Raw genomic sequence first — 27,152 nt, forward strand, 5'->3', positions numbered from 1 at the left:
TCTGTGGATTTATAGTTTTAATCAAATTTGGACAGATTTTGGCCATTATTTCTTTAGGTATTTTTTCTGTCACCCCCTCTCTCTTCTCTTCCTTGGGGACTTCAATTACATGAGTTTGACCTACAGCTCACTGATACTATTTTCATTATTTTTTAAAATTCTTTGTTCGGGGCACCTGGGTGGCTCAGTTGGTTGAACGTCTGCCTTCAGCTTGGGTCATGAGTCGCCGTTTCTGGGTTCAGGCCCTGTGTCAGGCTCTGGGCTGACAGCTTGGTGCCTGGAGCCCGCTTTGGATTCTGTGTCTCCCTCTCTCTCTGCCCCTCCCCTGCTCACACTCTGTCTCTCAAAAATAAATAAATGTTAAAGACAATTTAAAAAACATTCTTTTTTCTGTTCTACTTTTCATTTTAGGATAGCTAAATATTGCTAATATTTCTATTGCTATGTCTTCAGGTATAATTTAGTAATCTTCTCTAATGTCTAATCTTCCATTAATTCTATCCAGTGTTTTTTTCAGATTTGACATTACAGTTTTCATCTCTAGAAATTCAGTGTTGGCCTTTTTATATTCTCCATGTCTCTACTTAACTTTTTGAGCCCACGAATTACAGTTAGGCAACTGTTTTAATGTAATTCTAACATCTGTGTCATTTCTGGGTCAGTTTGGTTGCTGGATTATTTTTTCATTGGTCATGTTGCATGCTTGGTTAATCTTTGATTGGATGCCAGGTCTAATTTTACCTTATTGGGTGCTAGATATTTTTGTGTTCCTATAAAACATTCTTGAGCTTTGTTCTAGGATGAAGAGCAGTTACTTGGAAACAAGTTTGAGCCTTTTAATCTGGCTTTTATGACTTGTTAAGTGAGACCAGAGCTGACTCAGAATATGGCTAATTACTTATGACTATCGGGGCAAAACACTTCTGTGTACTCTGCCTTGTGAATCTTAAGCTTCTGACTGGTGTGAATAGACACAGTTCCCAGCTGGCTGTGAGCACCAGGCGCACCTCCAGTCCTTTAAGATGGTTCTTTCCCTTTCTTGGTTAGCTTTTCTCTCACATATGCATGAAGCATTACTCAGGCAGAATTTCTAGGAATCCTCTACAGATTCTTGAGTTTAATCTCTGTGTAGCTTTTGACTCTCTGGTACTCAGTGCTGCAAACTCTAGCCGTGTGGGCTCCCCAACTCTTGCTTCCACGTCCTCAACTCCAAGAAAATACCCAGCCGTGTGTGCGTTGCCTCTCCCTGCCGCACAGCCTGGAAACTTTGAGGGCAGTAAGCTCTGGGCATGGCAGGGCTCGCCTCCTGTGTTTTCCATCTTCTCTGGGATTATTGTCCCTTGTTGCCTGGTGTTTCATGTCTTGGAAACTGTTCATATATTTTGTCCATTTTTGGCGTTTCAGGTGGGAGAGTAAATCCTCGGTGACTTTATCTTGGTTAGAATTGTGCAGTGTGATTTCTAGCAGCTGCGTACCATTGGTTTATCTTGGCGTTGTGGTCCGTCCATCCTGTACTCTGCAGTTTTTCTCATACCTACCTCAATGCAAAATTTTATAAAACCCTATGTATCTTGGAAGAGAAGGATGTAAAGACACTAATAGACTGTAGGAATCCAAAAGAAGAACTGGAATTTTCTGTAGGAATCTCTTAAATGCTTATTCTGCATCTGAGATTAGCTGTCCAGTTGCACTCTGTTCTGTCTTCATATAGATAAGCGGTGTTTTGTTTATTTATATGCAAGATATTTACATAAATGTGGAAGTGGGTAAAAGACAAAGCCCAGTAGAGACTTACAATCCAAATTGACATTGTTCCATTAATCATCACACTCTGAATATGGATATTTAACCAGCCACGGATCCACTTCTGCCATCATCCAGACTATATTTCTCCATTTGCCTCATTTGTCTGCAAGTCAAGAGTCTTTTTATACAAGAGACTCGTGATAATTGTGGCTCATTACTTGAAGCCTTGTGAGAAACTTCATTAAGTGCTTTCTGAAATCAGAATGTTCTACTTGTTTGCTCTACTAGTTTATTAAAAAAGGAAATGTGATTACTTCGGCATGGCTTTTCCATGCTTCTCATATCTTCTGTAGTTCATGAATTTTAAATGCTAGGTTGTGGGACTGGTCCTGAGAATTCACGTTGGGTTATGGTTCCTGGAATTTTGTTTTTCCTCTTCTTGGGGCAGTATTTCTTTATTTTTATTTATTTCTTTCTTTATTAAAAATTTTTTTTAAATGTTTATTTTTGAGAGAGAGAGAGAGACACACAGAGAGAGAGAGAGAGAGAGAGAGAGAGAGACAGAGAGAGAGACAGAGCATGACTGGGGGAGGAACAGAGAGAGAGGGACACACAGAATCCAAAGCAGGCTCCAGGCTCTGAGCTGTCAGCACAGAGCCCAACGTGGGGCTCGAACTCATGAACTGAGAGATCACAACCCTACCGAAGTTGGACGCTCAGCCGACTGAGCCACCCAGATGCCCCAGTATTTATTTTAATATCTTTTTGCCCATCTGATTCTTCATCTTTTTTCAAAGATTACCAACGAGAGTTCCCCAGTTGTTTGTTTGAAGTATATCGTTACTTGCTATTGCTTTATGGCCCAGCATTTGGTTTATTTTTACAGAATTTCCTTGGGTCCTTGAAAAACAGGTGAATTCTGTAGTTGTTGAGGGCAATACCATGTGTTCTCAATCACATTTACAGTATAGATTAGATCATACTGCATTTCCATCTATGGAATCTGTTAGATACTGAAAGATGTGAAAATCTTTCCCTATGATTTTGGATTAGCCTATTTTTATGTATTCTGAGTCTATATTATTAGATACATAAACATTTAAAAACACTTTTTTTTAAGTTTATTTATTTTTGAAGGAGAGAGAGACAGAGCGTGAGAGGGGAGGGGCACAGAGAGAGGGAGACATAGAATCCAAAGCAAGCTCCAGGCTCCGAGCAGTCAGCACAGAGCCCGACTCAGGGCTCCGAACCTGTAAACCACGAGATCATGACCTGAGCTGAAGTCGGAGGCTTAACCGACTGAGCCACCCAGGCGCCCCTAGATACATAAACATTTTAAGTTGTTTTATCATCCTGGTGATTTCAACTGTTAATGTTTTCTGCCATTGGGTTGTTGCCTACCATTATGCAGAAAAGAAGAATGATTTTGTTAGTTTTATAATTGCCATTTTTTAAAAGTTTATTATTTATTTTGAGAGTGAGTGCATGTGCACACATGTGAGTGAGGGAGGGGCAGAGAGGTGGGGAGAGAAAATCCCACACAGCCTCTGCACTGTCAGCACAGAGCCGGATGTGGGGCTTGATCCCACAAACCTTGAGATCATGACCTGAGCTGAGATCAAGAGTTGGTTGGATGCTTAATCGACAGAGCCACCCAGGTGCCTTTTAATCACCTTTTAATATGAGGCTTTGAATCAGTTCAATTTTGTGTTCCTTGTTTTTCTGTTCAGGTTATCAGTTGATTGGGAGCCATTCTGGGGTGAAGCTTTGCAGATGGACAAAGGTATTTGTTTTTATTTAAATATTATTTCTGTTTTATGCAACTTTTCTATGGCTGTTCTATGTAGCCAATGAATTTTACCATTTTAAAGGTATAATTTACATTTAATGTAATGATTTTGACTGAATTTGTTAAATGAGTTCAACCTGTATAGATGGATATAAAAAACCCTTATCCACCACCTAAATTAAGATATATATAGGCCATTTTTCTCCTCTGGATAAGTTCACTTGTATTTATTTCTAGCCAGTAGTTCCTCCCCATCAGCCAGGACATAGTTGTTCTAGTTGCTGTCACTGGTTTAGTTTTGCTTGTTCTAGAATTTCATATGAATGGAATCATAATGTGTATTTTTCTGCAGGTGGATTTTTAAACTCAACATAATATTTCTCAGATTCCTCTATGTTGTAGTAAATTTCAGTAGTTTTATTCATTTTTATTGCTGAGTACTATTCAACACAATGAACATACCACAGGTTTGAATCTGTTGATAGACACTGGGTTGCTTTCAGGTTTTGGCTATTCCAAGTAAAACTTCTGTGAACATTCTTATGTAGCACTTTGTTATGAACGTATGTGTCAGTTTCCTTTGGGTATATCCCTAGGAGTGGAATTGCTAGGTCACAAGGTAGGTATGAAACTCCCAGTCTGTTTCCAGTGTGGCCGTATTATTTTATACTTGGATTGGCAATTTATGAAAGTTCCAGGTGGAACATTTTCTCACTATTCTGTGGTACTGAAAATCTTTTTTAATTTAGCCATTCTGATGTGTGTGCAGTGGTATCAGTGTGGTGTTTTTTTTTTTTTTTTGTGAGCTTATTTTATTTTATTTTTTTCAATATATGAAATTTATTGTCAAATTGGTTTCCATACAATACCCAGTGCTCATCCCAAAAGGTGCCCTCCTCAATACCCATCACCCACCCTCTCCTCCCTCCCACCCCCCATCAACCCTCAGTTTGTTCTCAGTTTTTAAGAGTCTCTTATGCTTTGGCTCTCTCCCACTCTAACCTCTTTTTTTTTTTTTTTCCCTTCCCCACCCTCATGGGTTTCTGTTAAGTTTCTCAGGATCTATATAAGAGTGAAAACATATGGTATCTCTCTTTCTCTGTATGACTTATTTCACTTAGCATCACACTCTCTAGTTCCATCCACGTTGCTACAAAAAGCCATATTTCATTCTTTCTCATTGCCACGTAGTACTCCATTTTGTATATAAATCACAATTTCTTTATCCATTCATCAGTTGATGGACATTTAGGCTCTTTCCATCATTTGGCTATTGTTGAGAGTGCTGCTACAAACATTGGGGTACAAGTGCCCCTATGCATCAGTACTCCTGTATCCCTTGGGTAAATTCCTAGCAGTGCTATTGCTGGGTCATAGGGTAGGTCTAGTTTTAATTTTCTGAGGAACCTCCACACTGTTTTCCAGAGTGGCTGCACCAATTTGCATTCCCACCAACAGTGCAAGAGGGTTCCTGTTTCTCCACATCCTCTCCAGCATCTATAGTCTCCTGATTTGTTCATTTTGGCCACTCTGACTGGTGTGAGGTGATATCTGAGTGTGGTTTTGATTTCTATTTCCCTGATGAGGAGCGATGTTGAGCATCTTTTCATGTGCCTTTTGGCCATCCGGATGTCTTCTTTAAATTTTTTTTTTTTTCAACGTTTTTATTTATTTTTTGGGACAGAGAGAGACAGAGCATGAACGGGGGAGGGGCAGAGAGAGAGGGAGACACAGAATCGGAAACATGCTCCAGGCTCCGAGCCATCAGCCCAGAGCCCGACGCGGGGCTCGAACTCACGGACCGCGAGATCGTGACCTGGCTGAAATCGGACGCTTAACCGACTGCGCCACCCAGGCGCCCCCGGATGTCTTCTTTAGAGAAGTGTCTGTTCATGTTTTCTGCCCATTTCTTCACTGGGTTATTTGTTTTTCGGCATCAGTGTGGTTTTAATTTGCATTTTGCTGACGACTACTGATGATGAGGCATGACTTTTCATGTGCCTGTTGGCTGTTCATACGTGTGAAGTGTCTGTTCACATCTTTTGCCCAAATTAGGTTATTTGACTTTATGTTGTTGATTTGTTGGTGTTCTTCATATATTGTGGAAATGAGTCTTTTGCCCAATATTCATTGTGAATATTTTCTTCTAATCTGTGGCTTCCTTTTTTCATTTCCCTAATGGTATCTTTTAAAGTTTTAAGTTTGGATAAGTCCAATTTATCTTTTTTTTTTTCCTCTTTTTAATGGTTAGCATTCTTTGTATATTAAGAAATCTTTGCCAACTTCAGGGTCACTGTTTTTTATGAAAGCTTCATACATAGTTTTAACTTTTACATTTAGGTCTTTGACTTCATCGTGATCTGATTTTCATGAATGGCATGAGGTAAAGGTCAAGATTCATTCCTCTCCTGTCCCCCATGTGGATATTCAGGTGTTTCAGTACCATTTGTTGAAAAGACTTTCCCTTTACCATTGAATTACTTTAGGCCTTTGTAGAATATCAGTCATGTGTCTACGGGTAGGCCTATTTCTGGACTCCTTATTCTGTTCCATTGATCTGTTTGTTTATCCTCATGCCAATACCACATTGTCTTGATAATTGTAGCTTTGTAATAAGTCTGAAATTAGGCAGTATAAGTTCTCTTTGTTTGTTTGTGTATTTATTTATTTATTTCCAAGAGAGTTTCCACTCTTCTGGGTCCTTTGCATTTCCATATAAATTTTAGAATCAGCCTGTGAGTTTCTATTTTATGTTTGTTCTGGTTCCTTAGATTCTGAATTTGTCTATTTGGCATTCATTCATCACAGGGCCAGTTATATTAACTATTTTCTTATTTTGTATTTTTTTTTAAGTTTTTAAAGTTTATTTATTTATTTGAGAGAGATGGAGACCCCTTGAGTGGGGAAGGGGCAGAGAGAGAGGGAGAGAGAGAATCCCAAGCAGGTTCTGAACGGTCAGCACAGAGCCAAATGCGGGGCTCGAACTCAGGAAACTGTGAGAGATCAGGACCTGAGCTGAAACCAAGAGCTGGATGCTTAACCAACCGAGCCACCCAGGTGCCTCATTTTGTAGTCTTGATGCTCTGACTTTTGAGGGCCTTACAGACCTGGGGAGAAACTGTCCCTCCCAGGGCTAGCTAATTCCTAAAGACCATAATAGCTTGCCTTGAGTTTGCCAACCCACCAATCCTGAATCTGTAGCCTTCAGTTACCTCCTTATCTCACTCACACACCATGCCAATATCTTCCCCACTCTGTATGGGGTCAGAGTACTGGACAACTAGTGACAGTGCTATAGCCTGAATTATTCAGACAAACCAATGCTGCATTGTTTACCCTGTCTTGCCTGCCTTTCCCAAGGGATCCCCAGTAAAAACTCTGGCCTAGGCTTTCCCCTCTCTCCTTGTTCTGTCTCCTGAACAAACCTGCTAGTCCTCTGTTACCCTGTGTGGTGGGGGTGCCCTCTTGTCTTGGGAAATGTAAGCAAGATATTCTTTCACTGGCATTGGCCTCTCCAGGTTGGTATTCACTTCCATAAGTTAAAATCCCATGGGAACAAATAAGATGGCATTTTAAAATAGCTTTTTTGAGATATAATTTACCTATTATATAACTCCTACACTTTAAAGTGTACAGTTGAGTGGGTTTTAGTATATTCACAGGGCTTTGCAACCATTATCACAATCTAATTTTAGAACATTTTTGTCCCCTCTGAAAGATGTCATGCACCCACTAACAGTCCACCTTCATTCACACTTCTCCTCCCATCCCTGAAGCATCATTAATCTACTTATTATCTCTGTGAATTCCCCTAACCTGGATGTTCGTACATGATGTGACCTTTTGTGTTGGCTTCTCTCATTTAGCATAATGTTTTCAAGGCACATCCGTGTGATAATACAGATCAATATTCCATTCCTTTTTATGGCCAGTAGTATTCCATGTGTAGATATATCCCATTTGTTGTTGTCGTCCATCATTTGATGGACATTTGGTTTGCTTCCTCTTTTTGGTTATTATGAATTACGCTCCTACGGACATTATTATATGTACAGGTTTTCTTGTGGACGTGTTTTTATGTGCTTTGGTTATAGGCCTACGAGTGGAATTTGTGGGTCGTGGTAATTATGTTTAAATCATTTGAGGGACTGCAAAACTGAGCGTATTTTCTTTTTCCACCTGCAGTGTACAAGGGTTCCAGTTCCTCCACAACCTGCTAATGTTTGTTGTTGTCTGTCTTTTGCATTATAGCCATCCTAGTGGGTGTGAGATTGTTACCCTATAGTGATTTTGATTTGCATTTGCATTTCCATTAATGGGAAACATTGTTGACTATGTTTACTTCTTGGCCTTTGGTGAATCTTTGGAGAAATGTCTGTTCAAATTCGTTGCCATTTTAACATTGGGTTAACAGCGCTTGTAAGAGCTGTTTATATATACTGGATACTAGTTCTTTATCACGTGGATGGTGTGACTCTCCTGCCACTGTTTGTGGCCGTGTCACCAGGAGCTGAGTCTCTGCAGGCCTCTAGCAACTTGGCTCCCGATGTCGCAGTGGCTCCATTGCTGTCTTCCCGGCCTTTTTCCAGCCTGTCCTATCCCCATAACGAGTGTTCCCCACAAAGAGCCACTCTTGTTGAGGTTTTGGTTAGCTCAGACCTGACCGTTCTAAATAAACCAGGCTTTCTTCTCCAGGCATGCTTGACTTTTTTTATGTTCTTTATTCCTGTTCTTACAAATTTCTGTCCTCAGTTCACACTACTACCTCCTGATGTCTGTCTCGTACTTTCCGTTTCTCTGTGTCCTGTCCATCATGACTCCTGCCTCTTCTAGAACCAGCCTTTAACGGTGTGCTCTCTTGTTCTTGGCAAGGAAGCATGCTTCTGGCTTCATCTTTCTCTTGGAATGCCCCTGCCCTCACTGCCATAATCCACAGTTGACCTCTGCTTGGTGCCTCAGTGCCTTGCTGGCCCTCCCTAAGAGGGAGGCTGCTTCTGCAGCCCCCGTTGTTTTCGGAGTATCCTGTCCGCTCACTATTTCCCTGAGCATGCTTTCAGTGCCATCGGCCCCCTAGGCCTTTTGCTGTTGTTGATTAGTATTTGAGAAACTCTTACTTTTTTTCACCACTATTTTTCTGCCTTCACCCTTTGGGGCATGAACATGCTGATGACACTTCTGGCACCTTAGTCACTCAACGTACTGTTGTGTTCAACTTTTTTTTTTTAACCCTTTTAACATCCAGTATTTGTCTCTTCTAATCCAGTGATTTTCAGTAATGTCAGACTCAATGCCTTCTGCTTATAACCAGCATTTTACAACATCCCTTTTACTACTGCTAGATTAAGTTTATGGATTTACAAGTATAGTTTCACATACATAATTTAGAAAGTTAGTGTTCTGCTCTAGCTGTAATGTAAGGAGAGACAAGAGGAAGTACTTTGTATTAAAATGGTTTGTATTTCTGTATAAAATGCTCAGGCACTACGCCATTCGAACGCACTGTGGAACAGGCACTGCTTGCACCTGCTTATGATGGACGACTTTGCAGTTAAGAGAGACAAACAGATTAGAAGTTATTCTGTACAAGAAGTAAAAACAAGCCAGACTTATGTAGGTATAATAACGACAAGAGGGCAGTAACCCTAACTGAAGTAAGGCTAACAGGCCAAGCAATTACACATTATCAAATTGGAAAAATGAGAAAGTAGGATGTGCTCGCAAATGGGTGGTGTTTCGCTTATAACCGTTGACTCAGAAAAATCTTTTATGTTGCAACTTGGGAGGAGTAGAGATGGATTGTCATAGAAAATACTTATCTTCTGCCTTGAAATTCCACATCTTGTTGAGATCCACATTCTGTCTTTCATTTGTAACGAAACCTTGGAGGCCATACCTTTAAGTGACAGTAGGACCAGAGGATGGACTGGAGAGGCAGAAATGGTAGTGTGAGTGGCCAACAGGTGTGGTAGACCTCTGGTGACAGTTTCTGAGTAAGATTTTGAAACGGCAGGCAATCCCCCCAAAACAAGTTCAGTTTCAAATAATTATTGCAAGATAGATACCTTGTCCTTATGTTATAAAAATTAACAATATAACGACTGTAATAATTTTATTATTTTTTTTCTTATTTTTACTTTTTGAGAGAGAAGAGAGAGAGCACATGCGTGCGTGAGTAGGGGGAGGGGCAGAGGGAGAGAGAGAGGGAGAGAATCTTCAGCAGACTCCACGCTCAGCACGGAGCCTGACGTGGGGCTCAATCTAATGATCCCTTGATCCCCCAACTGGGATCATGACTCGAGCTGAAATCAAGAGTTGGACGCTTAGCCAGCTGAGTTACCCAGCTGCCCCAGAATGACTAATAATTTTAAAACAACTTTGATTAGTGAGAATCTTGCATTTCATATGTCTGTTAATTGAATATCTGCTTCTAAGTCTACCAAAAGCATCTTGGATCTCCCCTGTAATGTATTTGTAGGTGGTACCTACAAATACAACACAGATACAGGTATTTGCTCATGACTTAAATATTAGAAAACAGCATTATTTTCATGGTTTTTCAAAATGGTGAAATTTCTTGGAGAAAGTTTTACATAAAAGAAAGTGTTTAATTTACATGATAGCTGCATTCCTGGAAAATTTAGTATCTGGTACAATTGTGCAGGAAATACTTTATTAGCAAGATGAAGTTGGAATCTATGCTCACATAATTATAATCAGATTTTTTGCAAGTATGGAGGTCTGGTGAATCATTTGAAAGGAAGTGGAGACTTTTTTTTTTCCTCATGGGATTTATCCTGAGCATTGCAGGAGATGTGAAACCCTTGGCCCCACCTGCTTATTGCTAGTAGTCAGATTTCCATACCCTCATTGGGTGGTGTCGGTCCCATTGAGAACGCCTGCCCCAATCCATTTTCATTGCCACCTTCCCAAGTTCACGTTGTCCTCTTGAACATTGCAGCTAGTTTTTTTTCCCCTCTAGTACCAGCTTCTAGTGAATCCCCAACTCTGTCTCCCCTGTCCAATTTATCTGACATTAGCTTGGTTAATCTCTGAAGTATACTTCTCCTCTAGCTACTCCCTTCCCAGAAGCTTATAGTGGCTCTCCATTACCTCGTACTCAACATGTCAATTTGGATGTGTAATAGGCATCTTGAACTTTAACATGTCAAAAATGGAATTATTGATTTTCTCTCCTAAATCTGTTCCCCTCAGTCTTCATTCTGTCAATTAATGGCAACTGTATCGTTTGGTCAGGCCAAAAACCTGGGAGTCATTTTTACTCTTCTGTTTTTTTTTCCCCCCTCCCACATCTATTCCATGAGCAAATTTTCTTTTCAGAATATATCCAGAATGTGATTACTTTTCCCCGCTTATGCTACCTTCGTCCAAGTCTCTGTCATATATTCCTTACACTATTTCAGAGATGTGAGTGCTTGTTCTGGTTCCACTCTTGTCTGTTCCCCACACAGAAGCCAGATAGATCAGATCCTGTCACTTTTTGCCCAGAACTTCCAGGGGTTCCCATCTCACTCAGAATAAAAGCCCGAGTCCTTATCACGGCCTCCAAGGCCTTGTGTGATCTGGTCTTCCGGGCTTTAGTCCAGCCATGCTAGCCCTCTTGCTGGTCCCTGAATGCACCGAGTCCAGACTCCTCCCAAGCTTTATGGCCTCTGTCTCTTAGATCTCTGCTCAGAGAGTTTCTATGAGAGCAACTTAGGCTGCTTGGAATTTCTCAGTCGCTCTTACTACCATTTACTAGATGGTACCTTTGTTTATTATCTGTCTCCTCCCTTCTCCTCTCAGCCCCTCCCCAACCTGAGAGTCCTTGTTTTTCTTTCCAATACCAAGAATAGAGTCTGGCATGTAATAATTGCTTAGTAAACATTTGTTGGATCAAAGAATTAGTGTGATAGAGGCCTGAACCGAGAAAGAGCCTACTTAGTGTAGTTCTGATCCACTTGTTCAACATCGTTTTTCTGCCGTAATCTCCCTACGTTGTGTGCTGCTTCTCCCCCCCGCTGTAATCTCCACCTGACCAAATCCTGCCCATCTGTGTCGGCCAGGAAAACAGAAAGCACCCTGGGTATTTTAGCAAGAACAGATTTAATAAAGTAAATTAACTAAACGTTTACAAAGCTGTTGAAAGGCCCGCGGTAGTGAAGGTCAGAGAGAATTGCTTCTGGCTTTGAGGAAATCGAAAGTGCTGGGCTCACAGGCCTTGAGTGACCTGAGCTGCTGCAGCATTAAGGCGGATGTTTCCCAGGAGCCCACTCTGAAGCCGCTGCAGACTTGATGTTCGCTGTATGCCCTTGTGTCTGCCAGCTGCTGCCAGAGAGGGACCACAGTCTCTCCTTTTAGTCTTCTGAATCTTGTATAAATGCCTCTCGTTGTTGGCGTTCCTTCAGACAAGGGAGTCTGAGAAGAAGTGTCGTAGGGCGTCTAGCCCCTGCTTAGACAGGTAGGCGTGGGAGCGAGTATTGTACTGTGTACCTCTTTGGATGTTCAGCATCTATATACACCCTCTGCCTGCAGTTACTTTTTCAAACAATAATGTAAACAAAACGTTTGCTTCTGCCTAATCTGTTGCAACCACTACTCATGCAAGGGAGGATGTATGTATTCATTCACTCTGTTCTTTAAAAGGGAGAACGCTCTTTTGAGACCCTGTACCTAGGGATGAAATCATAAGGTTACCTACCACCGACGCATCCCTGTAAGTAATTGGAGAAGAGAAAGATATGTATGCATAGATACAACTATCCTCACTTGCACCTGTTCCCTGTTGGTATTTGTAACTTTCTTCTTCCACTAGGCAGGTCACATGTCCTTTGTGCTCAATGAATGCCTCGATGTGATGGTTCTTTACCAAGTGGGTGATCCAGTCTGTCAGTGAAGAGTTTGGGCCAGTAGTGGGCCCTCCGGCACTCTTGTCTTAAGTTTACTGATGTCCATGAGTCTGAAGAGATGCCCCAGAAATCCCCTTGGTTCCTGACAAAATTCTTGTTTCTATGGCATGAGGAGCTCAAAGGAGCCAGCTGATAGTGTTAACGGTTAAAAACTATGGGGGCGCCTGGGTGGCCCAGTCAGTTAAGCGTCTGACTTCGGTTCAGGTCATGATCTTACAGTTTGTGAGTTCGAGCCCTGCATTGGGCTCTGCTGTCCGCACAGAGCCTGCTTCAGATCCTCTGTCTCCCCGTCCCTCCCCTGCTTGTGCACACTCTCTCTCAAAAATAAGCGTTAAAAAAACCCAACAACTGTGAAAAGTGTGCTGCTTTCTCTTACTTACAAGCTAACGGCCTAGCAGAGTTGCATAGATGTTGGCAGAGGACACAGAGTTCCTGGGTCAAAGGCAAAGCATAGCAGGCAGTTTGAATGTCATGTTGGTTCCCTTGTCCCCCAAGTGCTAGGAGTTTGATGTGGAAATGGGCCCGAGGGAACTCTGGATGCATGTCAGATTTATGTTATGACTGAGGAACCCAAGTTAAGTCCCCAGTCTTACAAGAAGGTTGCTTGCCAACCTGCCCAACCTTTAGCTGGGAGGGAGACATGGTCTCTGTTATGCTGGACAGAAAACAAATCTGCCTTCTATCCTGAAGGGAGATACTCTAGCTTCCAAGGCTGTTTGCTCTACAGACATTCTTTGAAAGCATGGCCTGGAACTAAAGCTGATCTAAGAGGTGCAGAACCACCATTGAGGGTTGTCCATTAACACAGCTTCCCTGGAATCTGGTGGAAGCATTCTTCCCTTGAGAACCTGTAAACTGGAGTCAGTGTTCAAGGGATGGAAGGCAGCAGTGCAGTGAGTGATGTATTGATGGTGATAGTGAGAGGAGACATCCACCTCTTTAGCTCTCTCCAATAGGACTTCTCTGCAGTGATGGGAATCTTCTGGATCTGCACTATACAGTGCAACATACCAACTGCGTACCTCACACCTAAGACTTCATACCTAACCGCGTGCCTGCCTGACCATGAAACTGACACATGCGGCTTTTGAACACTTGAAATGTGGCTGATGTGACTAAGGAAGAATTGAATTATAAGTTTTATTTAATTTTAATTCATTTAAACTTAAATAGCCACACATGGCTAGTAGCTACTGTACTGGATAGTGGAGTTCTAGGCCTTTTGCTCATCTTTCATAACTACCTAAGGAAACTTTTCTTGTTTTCCATGATGGGAAGTGACTTTGACTACTGTTGATTCCAAAGCTGTTTTTCTGCATCTCTGAAAGCAGTTATCAGTGTCTTCTTCATATTACAAATGTTATGCTTATGTCTTATTGCCCCATTGAAATGTATGTTCTGATTCATTTTATTTTTATTTAAAAAATTGTTTTAAATGTTTATTTTTGAGGGCGAGAGGGTGGGGGGTGGGGGAGGGGCAGAGAGAGAGAGAGAGAGAGAGTCACAGAAAACAGGAGCAGGCTCCAGGCTCTGAGCTGTCAGCAGAGAGCCTGACCCGGGGCTCAAACCCACAAACCGTGAGATTGTGACCTGAGCTGAAGTTGGACACTTAACCGACTGAGCCACCCTGGTGCCCATGTTCTGATTTATTTTTTAAAAAATCATTTATTATTGTAGAAACACTGTGTGTTGTAGAAAATGAAAATATTTAGAGAAATAAAAATAAAGTGAAACGTATTTCCAACATAGTCTCTGCACTAACACCTTAATACATAAGCTTTCTTTGTATATATATTCATTTTAACCTGAATGGGATCAGACTGTATATACAATGAGATCATACTGTTTTATAACCTGGTTTTTCCTGGCAGTGAATCTCTAGTTTTCAGTAAATCTTTGTCTCATCTAATACCCTGAACATATTCGTATTTCCTGAATTAGCCCCCAAATGACCATTATAACTGGTTAATCTTCACATTTCCTCTGTTTTTGTCTGTTGTCACTTTTGTAAACAAGTCTAGTATTTTTTTTTTTTTTAAAGGACACTGACTTTTTTAGGCCAGTTTTGTACAATATCCAACCTTCCAGATTTATCTAGTGTTTCTTTGTCTTTTTGGGCATATTTCCTTATTCCCAATATTTCTTGTAAAGGAGAAACTGCATTGAAAGGCTTAATTGATATTTAATACTTTTGATTATATACTACAAGTCACGTTGATTGCATTCATTAATACATATCAGTAGACTTGATATCTGGTTGACCTAACATTAATGATGCTAATATTGACCACTGAAACAGGATAATGACAGTCTACTCTCTTTTTTATTGTTATGTTTTTCTCCTTGCTGCTAGAACTTTACTTTGGCATTATTAAGACATAAAGCTTCCCCACTAATAATGAAATAGCAGAGAAATTAAGAAAACATTTACAATCATACCAAAAGGAGTAAATACCTAGGAATAAACTCCAAGGAGGTAAAAGACCTGTAGCCTGAAAACTGTAAAACATTGATGAAAGAAATTGAAGAGGACACAAACAAATGGAAAGCTATTCCATGCTCATGTGTTGGAAAAACCAATATCGTTAAGATGTCCATACTACCCAAAGCAACGTACAGATTTAATGCTGTCCCTATCAAAATACCAACAGCATTTTAAATAGAACTTGAAGAAAAAAAATCTCAGAATTTGTATGGAACCACAAAAGACCCTGAATAGCCAAAGCAATCTTAAAAAAGAAGAACAGAACTGGAGGTATCACAATTCCAGATTTTAAGACATACTACATCAAAGTAGTATGGTACCAGCACAAAAATAAACACATGGATCAATGGAACAGAATAGAAAGCCCAGAAATAAACCCATGATTATATGGTCAATTAATCTTTGACAAAGGAGGCAAGACTCTGCAATGGAAAAAAGACAGTCTCATCAACAAATGGTGCTATGAAAACTAGACAACTACATGCAAAAGAATGAAACTTGACTAGCTTCCTTTTTTTTTTAAAAAATTGGGTGGTGGGCAGAGAGAGGGGGACAGAGGATCTGAGGCAGGCTCTACGCTGACAGCAGCAGAACTGATGTGAGGCTTGAACTCACGAACCGCAAGATCATGACCTGAGCCAAAGCCTGACGCTCAACCGACTGAGCCACCTGGGTGCCCCTCAACTACTTTCTTATACCACACACAAAAAAGTGCACTCAAAATGGATTAAAGACCTAACTTTGAGACAGAAAACCATCAAAATCCTACGGGAGAAGACAGGCAGCAACTTCTTTGACCTCGGCCGCAGCAGCTTCTTACTAGACACGTCTCTGGAGACAAGGGAAACAAAAGCAAAAATAAACTGTTGGGCCTACATCAAAATAGAAGGTTTTTGCATAGCAAAGGAAACAACAAAACTAAAAGCATACTGAATGGGAGGAAAAAATTTGCAAATGACATATCTGAAAAAGGCTTAGTATCCCAAATATATAAAGAACTTATACAGCTAAAAGATACCCCCAATAATCCATTTAAAAATTAGGCAGAAGACATGAACAGTCATTTCTCCAAAGAAGACATCCAGATGGGGAACAGACACATGCAAAGTTGCTCATCATCGCTCATTATCAGGGGAATGCAAATCAAAACCACAATGAGATATCACCTCACACCTGTCAGAATGGCTAAACTAAAAAACGCAAGAAATAGGTGTTGGTGAGGATGTGGAGAAAAAGGGAACCATCTTGTGCTGTTGGTGGAAATGCAAACTGGTGTAGCCACTGTGGAAAACAGTATGGAGGGTCCTCAGAAAAGTAAAACTAGAATTACCATATGATCCAGTAATTGCAGTACTGGGTATTTACCCAAAGACTACAAAAACACTAATTTGAAAAGCTGTTTGCATCCTTATGTTTATTGCAGTGTTATTTACAATAGTCAAATTATGGAAACAACTTAAGCGTCCATCCACAGATGAATGAGAAAGAAGTGGTATGTGTGTGTACGCACGCACACATGCACACACGAATATTACACAGCCATAAAAAGGAATGAAATCTTGCCATTTGGAACCACATAGACGGATCTAGAAGGTGTACTGCTAAGTGATGATGTCCCTCATGTGGAATTTAAGAAGCAAAATGGACAAATTAAAAAAGAGGCAAACGAAAAACATGCTTAAATACAGAGAATGAACTGGTGGTTGCCAGAGGGAAATGGGTGAAATAGGAGAAGGGTTAAAAGCACACTTACCATGATGAGAACTGAACAGTGACTGTTGAATCACAATATGGTACACCTGAAACTAATATAATACTGTATATTAATTATAGTGGCATTAAAAATTAATAAATAAAAAAAAATCCTGACTTCTGTCAACTATTAAGCTGTGGTTCGCTTTTTTTCTTTAACACCAATTGATAGTACTTGGCTGAGGCAATACGTGATTAGATTTTGTAAAATCATATTTTCAATTGTTATTTCTTCTGTGTTTATTAACTAGCATTATTCTTTAAAGAAGAAAATTTTTATTATTAACTACAGATATTTGGTTACTCTGAAATACTGTTCCAGTTGGCGAGCAGGATACATGTTTAATTCTTTCTCTGTAGTTACCAGGTTTCAAAGTGGATGTTGTATTATTAGCTGCCTCAGATGGCAATGAATTTTCTTCTCTGTTTTGTAATCTCATTATGTAGTGATGTATTTTCATCAGCTCAACCCATCGTAGTCATTTTATTGATCCTAAATGTCACAATTTGGTTGGTGGGAACTTTTCTAGTTGACTCCTGCATCTTCCCTCCCCACCCCCCCTCCGCCTTAGTTAAAATATTTTTAACATTAATTGAAGTATAATTGACCTACAAAAAATTGTATGCGAAGTATACAATTTGTGAATTTTGGCCTATGGGTGTATTAGTGAGAATACACATCAAAATCAAGGTAATGAACAGGCCCCAGATTTCCTTGTGCTTCTTTGTAATCCATCTATCTCTTTATTTCTATCTCCAGGAAACCACTGATTTGCTTTCTGTCTCTGCATATAAAATTTATATTTTCTAGAATTTAATATAGTTACGCATTATGTTCTCTTTTTGATCTGGCTTCATTCATTTGGCATCGTTATTGATGTTCTTCCATGTTTCTGTGTGAATCAATACTTCATTTCTTGCTGAATATATTCCGTTGTGTAGATAGGCTGCCATTTATTCATTTACTTGTTAATGGACAATGGATTGTTTCTAGTTTTCTGTTATTGTGTTTGCTCATATAAAGTCAGTGCTATGAACATTCATGTACAGTCTTTGGACTTAACACTCATTTTTCTTGGGTGTACACCTTGGAGTAGAATTGCTTAAACACATGTTTAGCTTTTGTAGACATTATGAGTAGTTTTCCAAAGTGGTTGAACTCTCATTCCAACATTAGTTTTCAGTTAATTTCTTTCATTTTGTAATTGTACCACTTTTTTCCCCTCAACAAAATCCTTGATTTTTTTATATTGACAAGATTACTTATTGCTGGTAACCTACAATGGTGGTTCTTAAAATGTGATCTGCAGACCCTTGGGTGTCCCAGAGGTCAATACTGTTTTCATAATAAAACTGTGATGTCATTTGTCTTTTTTGCTGTGTGGACATTTGCATTAATGGTGCAAAAGCAATGTTAGTTAAAAAGGCCGACCCCTCAGTATGAATTAAGGCAGTATACCAAACTGTCAAAGTGCATTCACTCTGTTTTGTTTTGTTTTTTTAATGTCAGTTAATCTTAAGAATTACCTTGATGAAGTTGCAGAAATTATTTAAAAACATCTCTACCTGGGGCGCCTGGGTGGCGCAGTCGGTTAAGCGTCCGACTTCAGCCAGGTCACGATCTCGCGGTCCGTGAGTTCGAGCCCCGCGTCAGGCTCTGGGCTGATGGCTTGGAGCCTGGAGCCTGTTTCCGATTCTATGTCTCCCTCTCTCTCTGCCCCTCCCCTGTTCATGCTCTGTCTCTCTCTGTCCCAAAAATAAACAAAAATGTTGAAAAAAAAAATTAAAAAAAAAAAACCAAACATCTCTACCTGTGACTGTCTTTTTAATATTTTGAAGAATATCTAAAGAGTATTTAATATCTGAAGAATATTAAATGAAGAAATGACAAGTATGTGTAAAGCACTTTTGTTGCATACCAAAGTATACAGTTGTCTTTTTGTTTTGTTTTTTTAATGTTTATTTTTGAGAAAGAGAGAGAGACCGAGTGCTACCGGGGGAGGGGCAGAGAGCACAGGGGACACAGAATCCAAAGCAGGCTCCAGGCTCTGAGCTGTCAGCACAGAGCCTGATGTGGGGTTCAAACCCCCAAACTACAAGGTCTTGACCTGAGCCAAAGTTGGACGCTTAATCGACTGAGCCACCCAGACGCCCCTACAGTTGTCTTTAGGAAAGCATTTTTGCAGTTAGGTTGTAAGTTGCTCTGTTCATGGAATGCCATTTTAATGTACAAAAACAATGAAGTATGGTTATTCAGGCTTAGGTATGTGGCCAATATATATACATATATTTTAACAACCAAAGTCAGCCTGACACTTCAAGGAAAACCACTGAAAGTAGTTATTGCCAGTAATAAAGTTGAGCTTTAAAAAGGCAAAGTAGAATTTTGGAAAACTTGTATTAGTTGCCATAAGTTTGGCAGCCTCCCAATACTTGAAGAGTTTAGTGATGAGATCAGTTGTGATTTTAAAAAGTGTGATTTTTAAAATATTATATAATGAAATGTGTCAGTATTTGGAAGATCTGCATAACTTTGTGAACCAGTGTTTTTCAATACATGATGTTATAAAATCAAATTCAAAGTGCAAGGTAGACAAATGTATTTTAATGTAACAAAACATGAAAAGTTCATTAGTATGTTTTCAGATTCCATAATGCAGTTAATATTTAATGAAACTTGTGGACTTTTGGTTTAGTATTAGAGTAGAACGTTTACAATTTTCTGAAAAGGCTATTAAAATACTACTTTTTTCCAGCTGCATATCTGTCTGAGGCTGGGTTTTGTTCATATACCATAACCGAAATAACATATCACAACAGTTGGAATATAGAAACATCTATAAGAATCCAACTGTTTTATGCTTTTTTTTTTTTTGGTCTTGGAAAATATATTTTTCATAAAACCATGCTATTGTGTTAACACGTAATGGGCTTGTAATTATCGTAATTGAAATACTAAGAAGTATTTTAAACATTTCTTGGTTCTAATTTCTTTTATGTAAATATTGATTGATATAAACCACACAAATGAAAGTTCTTTAGGGTCCTCCATAATTTTGAAGAGGAGAAATAGATTCATTGTAGCTCCTTCTGTCAATAGAATGCATCCCATTAAGAGCATACATTCCAAATGTGTGTTCTAAAGTTCTTTGCAATAAATTGTGTATCTGTGTGACTATGGTGGTGATTTGTTATTTCTTAATATATTTCCATTTGATTTCAATGTAAAGAATTTTAAAGATTTATTTGTGTTTTTGAATAGTCTAGAAAGCTTTTATGTTTTCTAAGGTAAGAACTTAAGGGTTTTATAAAAAATACATACAATGAAGTCAGAATCATTCATTTTTCCTCTAAATCACTTAGCACAGAATATGGTGATTGTGTATTAAGTAAACATATCTTAAATATCTAAAATCAGAATATTTGCCTGTCTACCCAGAGAGCTGCAGTAATCACCATATATTAAAAGGATTTTGTTATAATAAGCCAAAAATTGATCTAGAGCTATTAGCGGTTATATTGAGTGTGAAAGCTCTTTGAAAACTAATAAATTATGATGTGTAGAATTTTTGCCTTCAGGCTTGGAGTGAACGTAATTGGTATAAATGATGTAGGAGTCTATTAACTGGGCAGCCCTCAGTGAACCATGACTCCCAATAGTCACACTCTTGCAATCCTCTCTCACAAGGACTCTAGGCTTGGCCATTGGACCTGCTTGGGCTGTTGGGCTGTGAGCAAGCACAGTGCAAGCGGAGGCCTGATAGGTGCTTGGACATCGAGGCTTCTCCTTTTGGAAGGCTTCCTCCGAGAACCCAGCTGTTGTGCTCTAAAGAAGCCAGTCTAAACTAATGGGGGAAAGGAGCAAGGCCCCCCCCCTTTCCCCCCCCGAGCCAGCATCCAGTGTCAGACATGTGAGTGAGGTCTTCTGGGATGTGTAGCCCCAGCCAGACTGCCTCTTGTTCCAGCTGTATGAGTAACCTTAGCACAGACCCTATAGGGAGTGGGGAGACCACCCAACTGACCCACAGAATTAACAGGGAAAATAGCAGATCGGTGTTGTATTAAGCCACTGAGTTTCGGGCCAGTGCGTAGGTACTGGAACCAGATGATATTGGCTCCTTATAAGGAAGTGGTCATGGTTTGCTGCTGACTTGGTGGGTGTTACACACCTGTGTGTGGCAACTCTCATCGTACAGACATAGATATAGATGAGAATGTGGAGAACAAGACAGGAAGTGGGGTTTATTCTTTTCTTTTCTTGGTTCTGTGTCAAGGGGTATTTGCTTGAAAGACAAAGGGCCTGGGAAGCATTCTATCAAGTTTTGTGGCTTTGCCATCTTCGTTTTCTAAACCTCTGTCATCTGAATGGAGTTGCGGGGAGTGGGAGGTTCTTTCAGCAGGAAATCATGACCTTGTAAGGATACCGATGGAGGAGGACTTGCCTATTTGGTGGTCACTTTAATTGAGAGTGTATTTTCCTGTCTTTACCACTGCAGTCTGGAAAAGAAATATGTATTTATCATAAATATATATGTATATGTATATGCCATATATATCATATATAGCATTTATGTATAGCATATATCACGTATGATATGGCCCTTTTACTTTCCTTTGTGGTTGTGGCTTTATTACTGTTAAGTAGCAAAGGTATTATAGAAAAATCACAAGTCACATGGCACAGGGAGTAGGAGAAATGGAAATGTGGCTGTGCTATACCCATGGTCAGTCTGTCGGCATATATTCTCTGTGCTCAGAGACAAGTGCAAGGTAATGGGGATGTGAGAGATGCCTGCCTTCACTGATTTTGTAATTCAGCTTGGTGAAAAGGGTCCCTCTCCTGTCTTTCCTGTACGTCTTTTCCTGTTTCCCTCTCCCCAGCCCCAGATAAAACTCCAGTAAACCCAAACCCAGATCAGAGGTTGACTTGGTAATAGTTTTTATATCCTTACAGATTTTCAGTCTCGTTCCGTTAGAGAGGAGTGTGGAAAACTCCAGCTCTCATTGTGGATTTGCCCGTTTCTTTTGTATCAGTTTTTGCCTCATGTACATAGAAGCTCTGATGTTAGGTACACTCACACTTAGGATTCTTAGGTCTGCATGGTGAATCTACACTTTTATCATTATGTAATGTCCCTTGTTACCTATGGTAGGGGTCCTTGTTTAGAAGTTAAATTGTCTGATGTTAATTCAGATATCCTAGCTTTGTTTTGATTAGTGGTTGCATACTAGCCTTTCCCCATCTGTCTGCCTTGGCTTCCTTTAGTATGTCTCAGAGTAGGTCAGGTGGCAGTGAATTCTTAGTTTTTCTTGACCTGAGGATGTCAGTATTTTGCTTTCATTCTTTGTTTTTGCTGCGTGTAGAATTGTGGATTGACAGCCTTTCTTTTAGCACTTCAGACATACTCCTCCATGGTTGTCTGGTCTTCATTGGTTTCTGATGAGAAATTCCCAGTTATTCGTATAATTGTTCCCATGCAGTGAGTTCTGCCAGAACACAATCAGTTGTGGGAGGGGAATGTCTATAAGTCTTATTGAAATGCTCAGCCACAAGTAAGTGGTGAAAAAGCACATCGTCAGCACTTGAGAATAGTGTGAAGTAGGGTGCATGGTGATGAATTACGCAGATAGCAGTTGGAAAAGCTAGCACATTCTGGCGAAAAAAATATAATCAGACGGTGCTTAAATCTGTGACCTTATATTTAGTGAAAAGATTCACAGACTTGTGGATGATGCTATGCAAGTTTCTCATTCAAATCATTTTTCCTTAGCAAAACTGCTTTTGTTTATTATTAAAATAACACATGTCCTTTTGTAAACAATAAGAAAAATATAGAAAATAAAACTTACATTCTACCTTACATAAATCTTAAAGTGTATTTTCTTTCAGCCTTTTTTTACTGTTCACCTTTATGCATGTTTTTATGTATTTGAAATCATGTTGTATATGAAATTTTTATCAATTTTTTTCACTGAACATTATAACAAGCATTTTTCCTATTGAAAAATCTTTCCGAAGCATAGTGACTATGTAATTATTGATGAAAGTGCCATAATTTAATTTGGCATTCACCTGGTGATGTGTTTTTTTCCTCCCTCTAATATAAGCAATTATGTGAAGAATGTGTTTTTATATAAAGCTTTGTGTGCATTTAGATTATTTAGAGTCCTAGAAATGATATTACAAATGGAAAAGGTTTGCTAACTATCTTTCCTTATAATTTCCTATGAACTGTTTGTAAAGCTGTTAAAGTCTGGATCTATCATTTATTGAAAAAATTTTTCCTAGGGGTGCCTGGATGGCTCAGTCGGTTATTAAGCGTGTGACTCTTGTTTCAGCTCAGGTCATGATCTTGCAGCTTTGTGGGTTCGAGCCCCACATCGGGGACTTGGGATTCTCTCTCTCTCTCTCTCTCTGCCCCTCCCTAATTTGTGCTATCTCTGTCTCTCTCAAAATAAATAAGCTTTAAAAAGAGAAAATTGAAAAAAAAAATTTTCCTAGTCTATTTTTTGCCCCTTTGGAGGTGGTGGTGGTTGTTTGATGTGCTTAAATTTTATATTTTTGTTTATTTTTATTCATTTAATGTTGCCTTTGTGGTTTTTTCTATTTTTTTAAGCTTATGGAATTCTTTCTCACCCAGGGATTTAGAAAATGGGGACTTCTTTTTTTTTTTTTTTTAATTTTTTAATGTTTATTTATTTTTGAGTGAGAGAGAGTGTGTGTGGGAGGGGCAGAGAGAGAAGGAGTCACAGAATCCGAAGCAGGCTCCAGGCTCTGAGCTGTCAGCACAGAGCCTGACTCGGCCTCGAACCAACGAACCATGAGGTTATGACCTGAGCTGAAGTTGGATGGTTAACTGACCGAGCCACCCAGGCCCCCCTAGTGACTTCTGTCTTTGTACTACTTTTTAAGACTAAGTTTTTTTTTTTTATTCTGTTAAAGTTTCCCAACTTAGCCACTTTTAAGTATATGGTTCAGTGGTATTAAATACTTTACCTTATGCAGCTGTCACCGCCATCCATCCCCATAAGTCCTAATCTTGCAAAAGAAACTTTATACCTATTAAACACTAACTTCCTATTCTTCCCTCTCCACAGCCCCTGGCAACCACCATATTTTCTGCTTCTATGATTTTGACTACTCTGAGTATCTCAAATAAGTGAAATCATACAGTGTTGGTCTTTTTGTGACTGGCTTATTTGACTTAGCATAGTGTCCTCAGGGTTCATCCATGTTGTGGCATGTGTTAGAATTTCTTTCCTTTTTAAGTTTGAATAATATTCCATTGTATGTACATATATCATATTTTTCTTTATCATTTTTGTGTTGATAAACACTTGGGTTGCTTCCATGTTTTAGCTGTTATGAACAATGCTGCTGTGAACATGGGTGTACAAATATCTTTTTGGTCCTGTTTTCAAATCTTTTGGCTACATCCACAAAAGTGGAATTGCTGGGTTATATGGGAATTCAATTTTTAGTTGTTTGAGGAGCCTCCATACTGTTTAACACTGGAGCTATACCATTTCGCATTCCCATCAACAGTATACAGGGGTTCCAGTTTTGTACATCCTCACCAACACTTGCTTTGTTTTTGGTTTTGGATGATAGCCATCCTAATGGATGTGAGGTATCATTGTAGTTCTGATTTGCATTCCCTGACTGTTAGTGTTGGTGAGCATCTTTTCACGCGCTTATTGGCCATTTGTATATTTTCTTTGGGGAAATGTCTATTCTTTGCCCATTTTTTGATTGGTATTAGTTCTTTAAGTCCTTGGTAGAATTCACCCAGTGAAGAAATCAGATCTTGGGCTTTTGTTGTGGTTGCTGGGAGATTGGTGATTACTGATTCAGTCTTCTTATTAGCGATAGGTCTTATACAGGTTTTCTTTTTCTTTGTGATTTCTGGTAGGTTTTGTGTTTCTAGAAATTTGTCCATTTCAGCTAGTTTATCCAATTTCTTGGCATACATTTGTTCATAGTACTCTCATATCTTTTTTATTTCTGTAGAATTGGTAGTAATGTCCCCACTTTCATTACTGATTTTAGTAATTTGGGTCTTCTCTCTTTTTTTGAGTCCCATGTAGCTAAAGGTTTGTTGATTTTTGTCAGTCTTTTTGAAAAACTCACTTTTGGGGCGCCTGGGTGGCGCAGTCGGTTAAGCGTCCGACTTCAGCCAGGTCACGATCTTGCGGTCCGTGAGTTCGAGCCCCGCGTCAGGCTCTGGGCTGATGGCTCAGAGCCTGGAGCCTGTTTCCCATTCTGTGTCTCCCTCTCTCTCTGGCCCTCCCCCGTTCATGCTCTGTCTCTCTCTCTGTCCCAAAAATAAATAAACGTTGAAAAAAAAAAATTAAAAAAAAAAAAAAAAGAAAAACTCACTTTTGTTTTGTTGATTTTTATCTGTTGTTTTTCTGTTGTCTGTTTCATTGATCTAATCGTCATTATTTCATTCCTTCTGCTAGTTTTGGATTTGTTCATTCTTTTTTTTTATTAAAAATTTTTTTTTAAATATTTTATTTTATTTTTGAGACAGAGAGAGACAGAGCATGAATGGGGGAGGGTCAGAGAGAGAGAGACACACACAGAATCTTGAAGCAGACTCCAGGCTCTGAGCTGTTAGCACAGAGCCTGACGCGGGGCTTGAACTCACAGACCGTGAGATCATGACCTGAGCTGAAGTCGGAAACTCAACCAACTGAGCCACAGGCGCCCTGTTCATTCTTTTTCTAATTCCTTAAGTTGTAAAGTTAGGTTGTTGATTTGAACTCCCTTCCTTCCTTCCTTCTTTCTTTCCTTCCTTCCTTCCTTCCTTCCTTCCTTCCTTCCTTCCTTCCTTCCTAATATAAGCAGTTATAGCTGTAAATTTCTCCCTTAGCACTGCTTTTGATGCATCCCATAAATTTTGGTATGTTTGTTTTTCATTTTCATTCATCTCTTAAGTATTTTCTAATTTCCCTTTTGATTTCTTCTTTGATCCATTGGTTGTTTAAAAGTGTAAAGTGTGCAGTTTAATTTCCATTATTTTGTGAACTTTCCAGTTTTCTTTATGTTACTGATTTCTAACTCCATTGCATTGTGGTCAGAGAAGATGGTTGGTATGATCTCTATCTCTTAAAATCTATTAAGACTTGGGGCGCCTGGGTGGCTCAGTCGGTTGAGTGTTTGACTTTGGCTCAGTTCATGATCTCCCGGTTTGTGAATTAGATCCCTGCATTGGGCTCTGTGCTGACAGTGCAGAGCATGGAGCCTGCTTCAGATTCTGTGTTTCCCTCTTTCTCTGCCCCTCCCATACTCATGCTCTGTCTCTCTCTCAATATTATAATAAATAAGTGTTAAAAAAAATAAAAAAAATCTGTTAAGACTTTATTTTTGGCCTAATTAATGGTCTATCCTAGAAATGTCCGATGCTTAGTGGAGAAGAATGTGTATCTGTTGTTAATTGTGTGGAGTGTTCTGCATACGTCTCTTAGATCTAGCTGGTCTTTTTTGTGAAGTCCTGTGTTTCCTTCCTTGTCTTCTCTCTGGTTGTTCTCTTCATTGAAGTCTCCAACAGTTATTGTAGAGCTGTCTTTTTCTCCCTCCAACTCTATCCATTTCTGCTTCATATATTTTGAAGATCTGTCATTTGGTGTATAAATGTCTGTAATTGTTATATCTTGCTGTTTTGAATCTTTTATAATATATAATGTCTTTGGTTCCTTGTAATTCTTTTTTTTTTAACTTTTTAAAGTATTTATTTATTTTTGAGAGAGAGCGACACACAGAGCACGAGCGGAGGAGGGGCAGAGATAGGGAGACACAGAATCTGAAGCAGGGTCCAGGCTCTGTGCTGACAGAGCCTGATGTGGGGCTTGAACCCACGAGCTGTGAGATCGTGACCTGAGCTGAAGTCATATGCCCCAATGTAATCTTTTTTCAATTTGAAGTCTTTTTTGTCTGATGAGAGTATAGCCACTCCTGCTCTCTTATGGTTACTGTTTGCACAGAATATCTTTCCATCCTTTAACTTCTGACCTGTGTGTGTCTTTGGATGTACAGTGATTCTCTTGTATACAGCAGAGTTGGATTGTGTAGTTTTGTTTTTTTTTGTTTTTTGTTTTTTTTTTTTTAAGTTCATTTTGAGCAAGCTGGGGAGGGAGAGGGAGAATCCCAACGCGGGGCTCGAACTCAAGAACCATGAGATCATGACCTCAGCTGAAACCACTAGTCAGAGTCTTAACCGACCAAGCCACTCAGGTGCCCCTGGATCATGTATTTTTATGCATTCTGCCAATCTCCCATCTTTTGATTAGAGTTTAATCCATTTAAATTTAAAGTAATTACTATAAGGGGGGCTTACTTCTGTCGTTGTGCTCTTTTTTTTTTTTTTTTCCTGTGTGCCCTACTGCATTTTTGTCCCTCATTTCCTACCTTTTTGTCTTTTTTAGTGATTTTTTTGTAGTGAAATGTTTAAATTCCTTCTTAATTTCCTTT

At 39.5% G+C, this 27,152-nt stretch overlaps 1 protein-coding gene across 1 annotated transcript in view; it reads left to right on the top strand.

Annotated features, from left to right (window-relative positions):
- LOC115503973 (S-adenosyl-L-methionine-dependent tRNA 4-demethylwyosine synthase TYW1) overlaps nt 1–27,152 on the top strand; it is a 217,667-nt gene that overhangs the window by 37,850 nt on the left and 152,665 nt on the right. Inside the window, exon 9 of the mRNA XM_030300561.2 lies at nt 3,477–3,529. Within this exon, the coding sequence (XP_030156421.1) occupies nt 3,477–3,529 (53 nt within the window). The remainder of the gene's footprint in view (nt 1–3,476; nt 3,530–27,152) is intronic.

Source organism: Lynx canadensis, chromosome E3, assembly GCF_007474595.2.
Source record: "Lynx canadensis isolate LIC74 chromosome E3, mLynCan4.pri.v2, whole genome shotgun sequence".
Taxonomy (NCBI): domain Eukaryota; kingdom Metazoa; phylum Chordata; class Mammalia; order Carnivora; family Felidae; genus Lynx; species Lynx canadensis.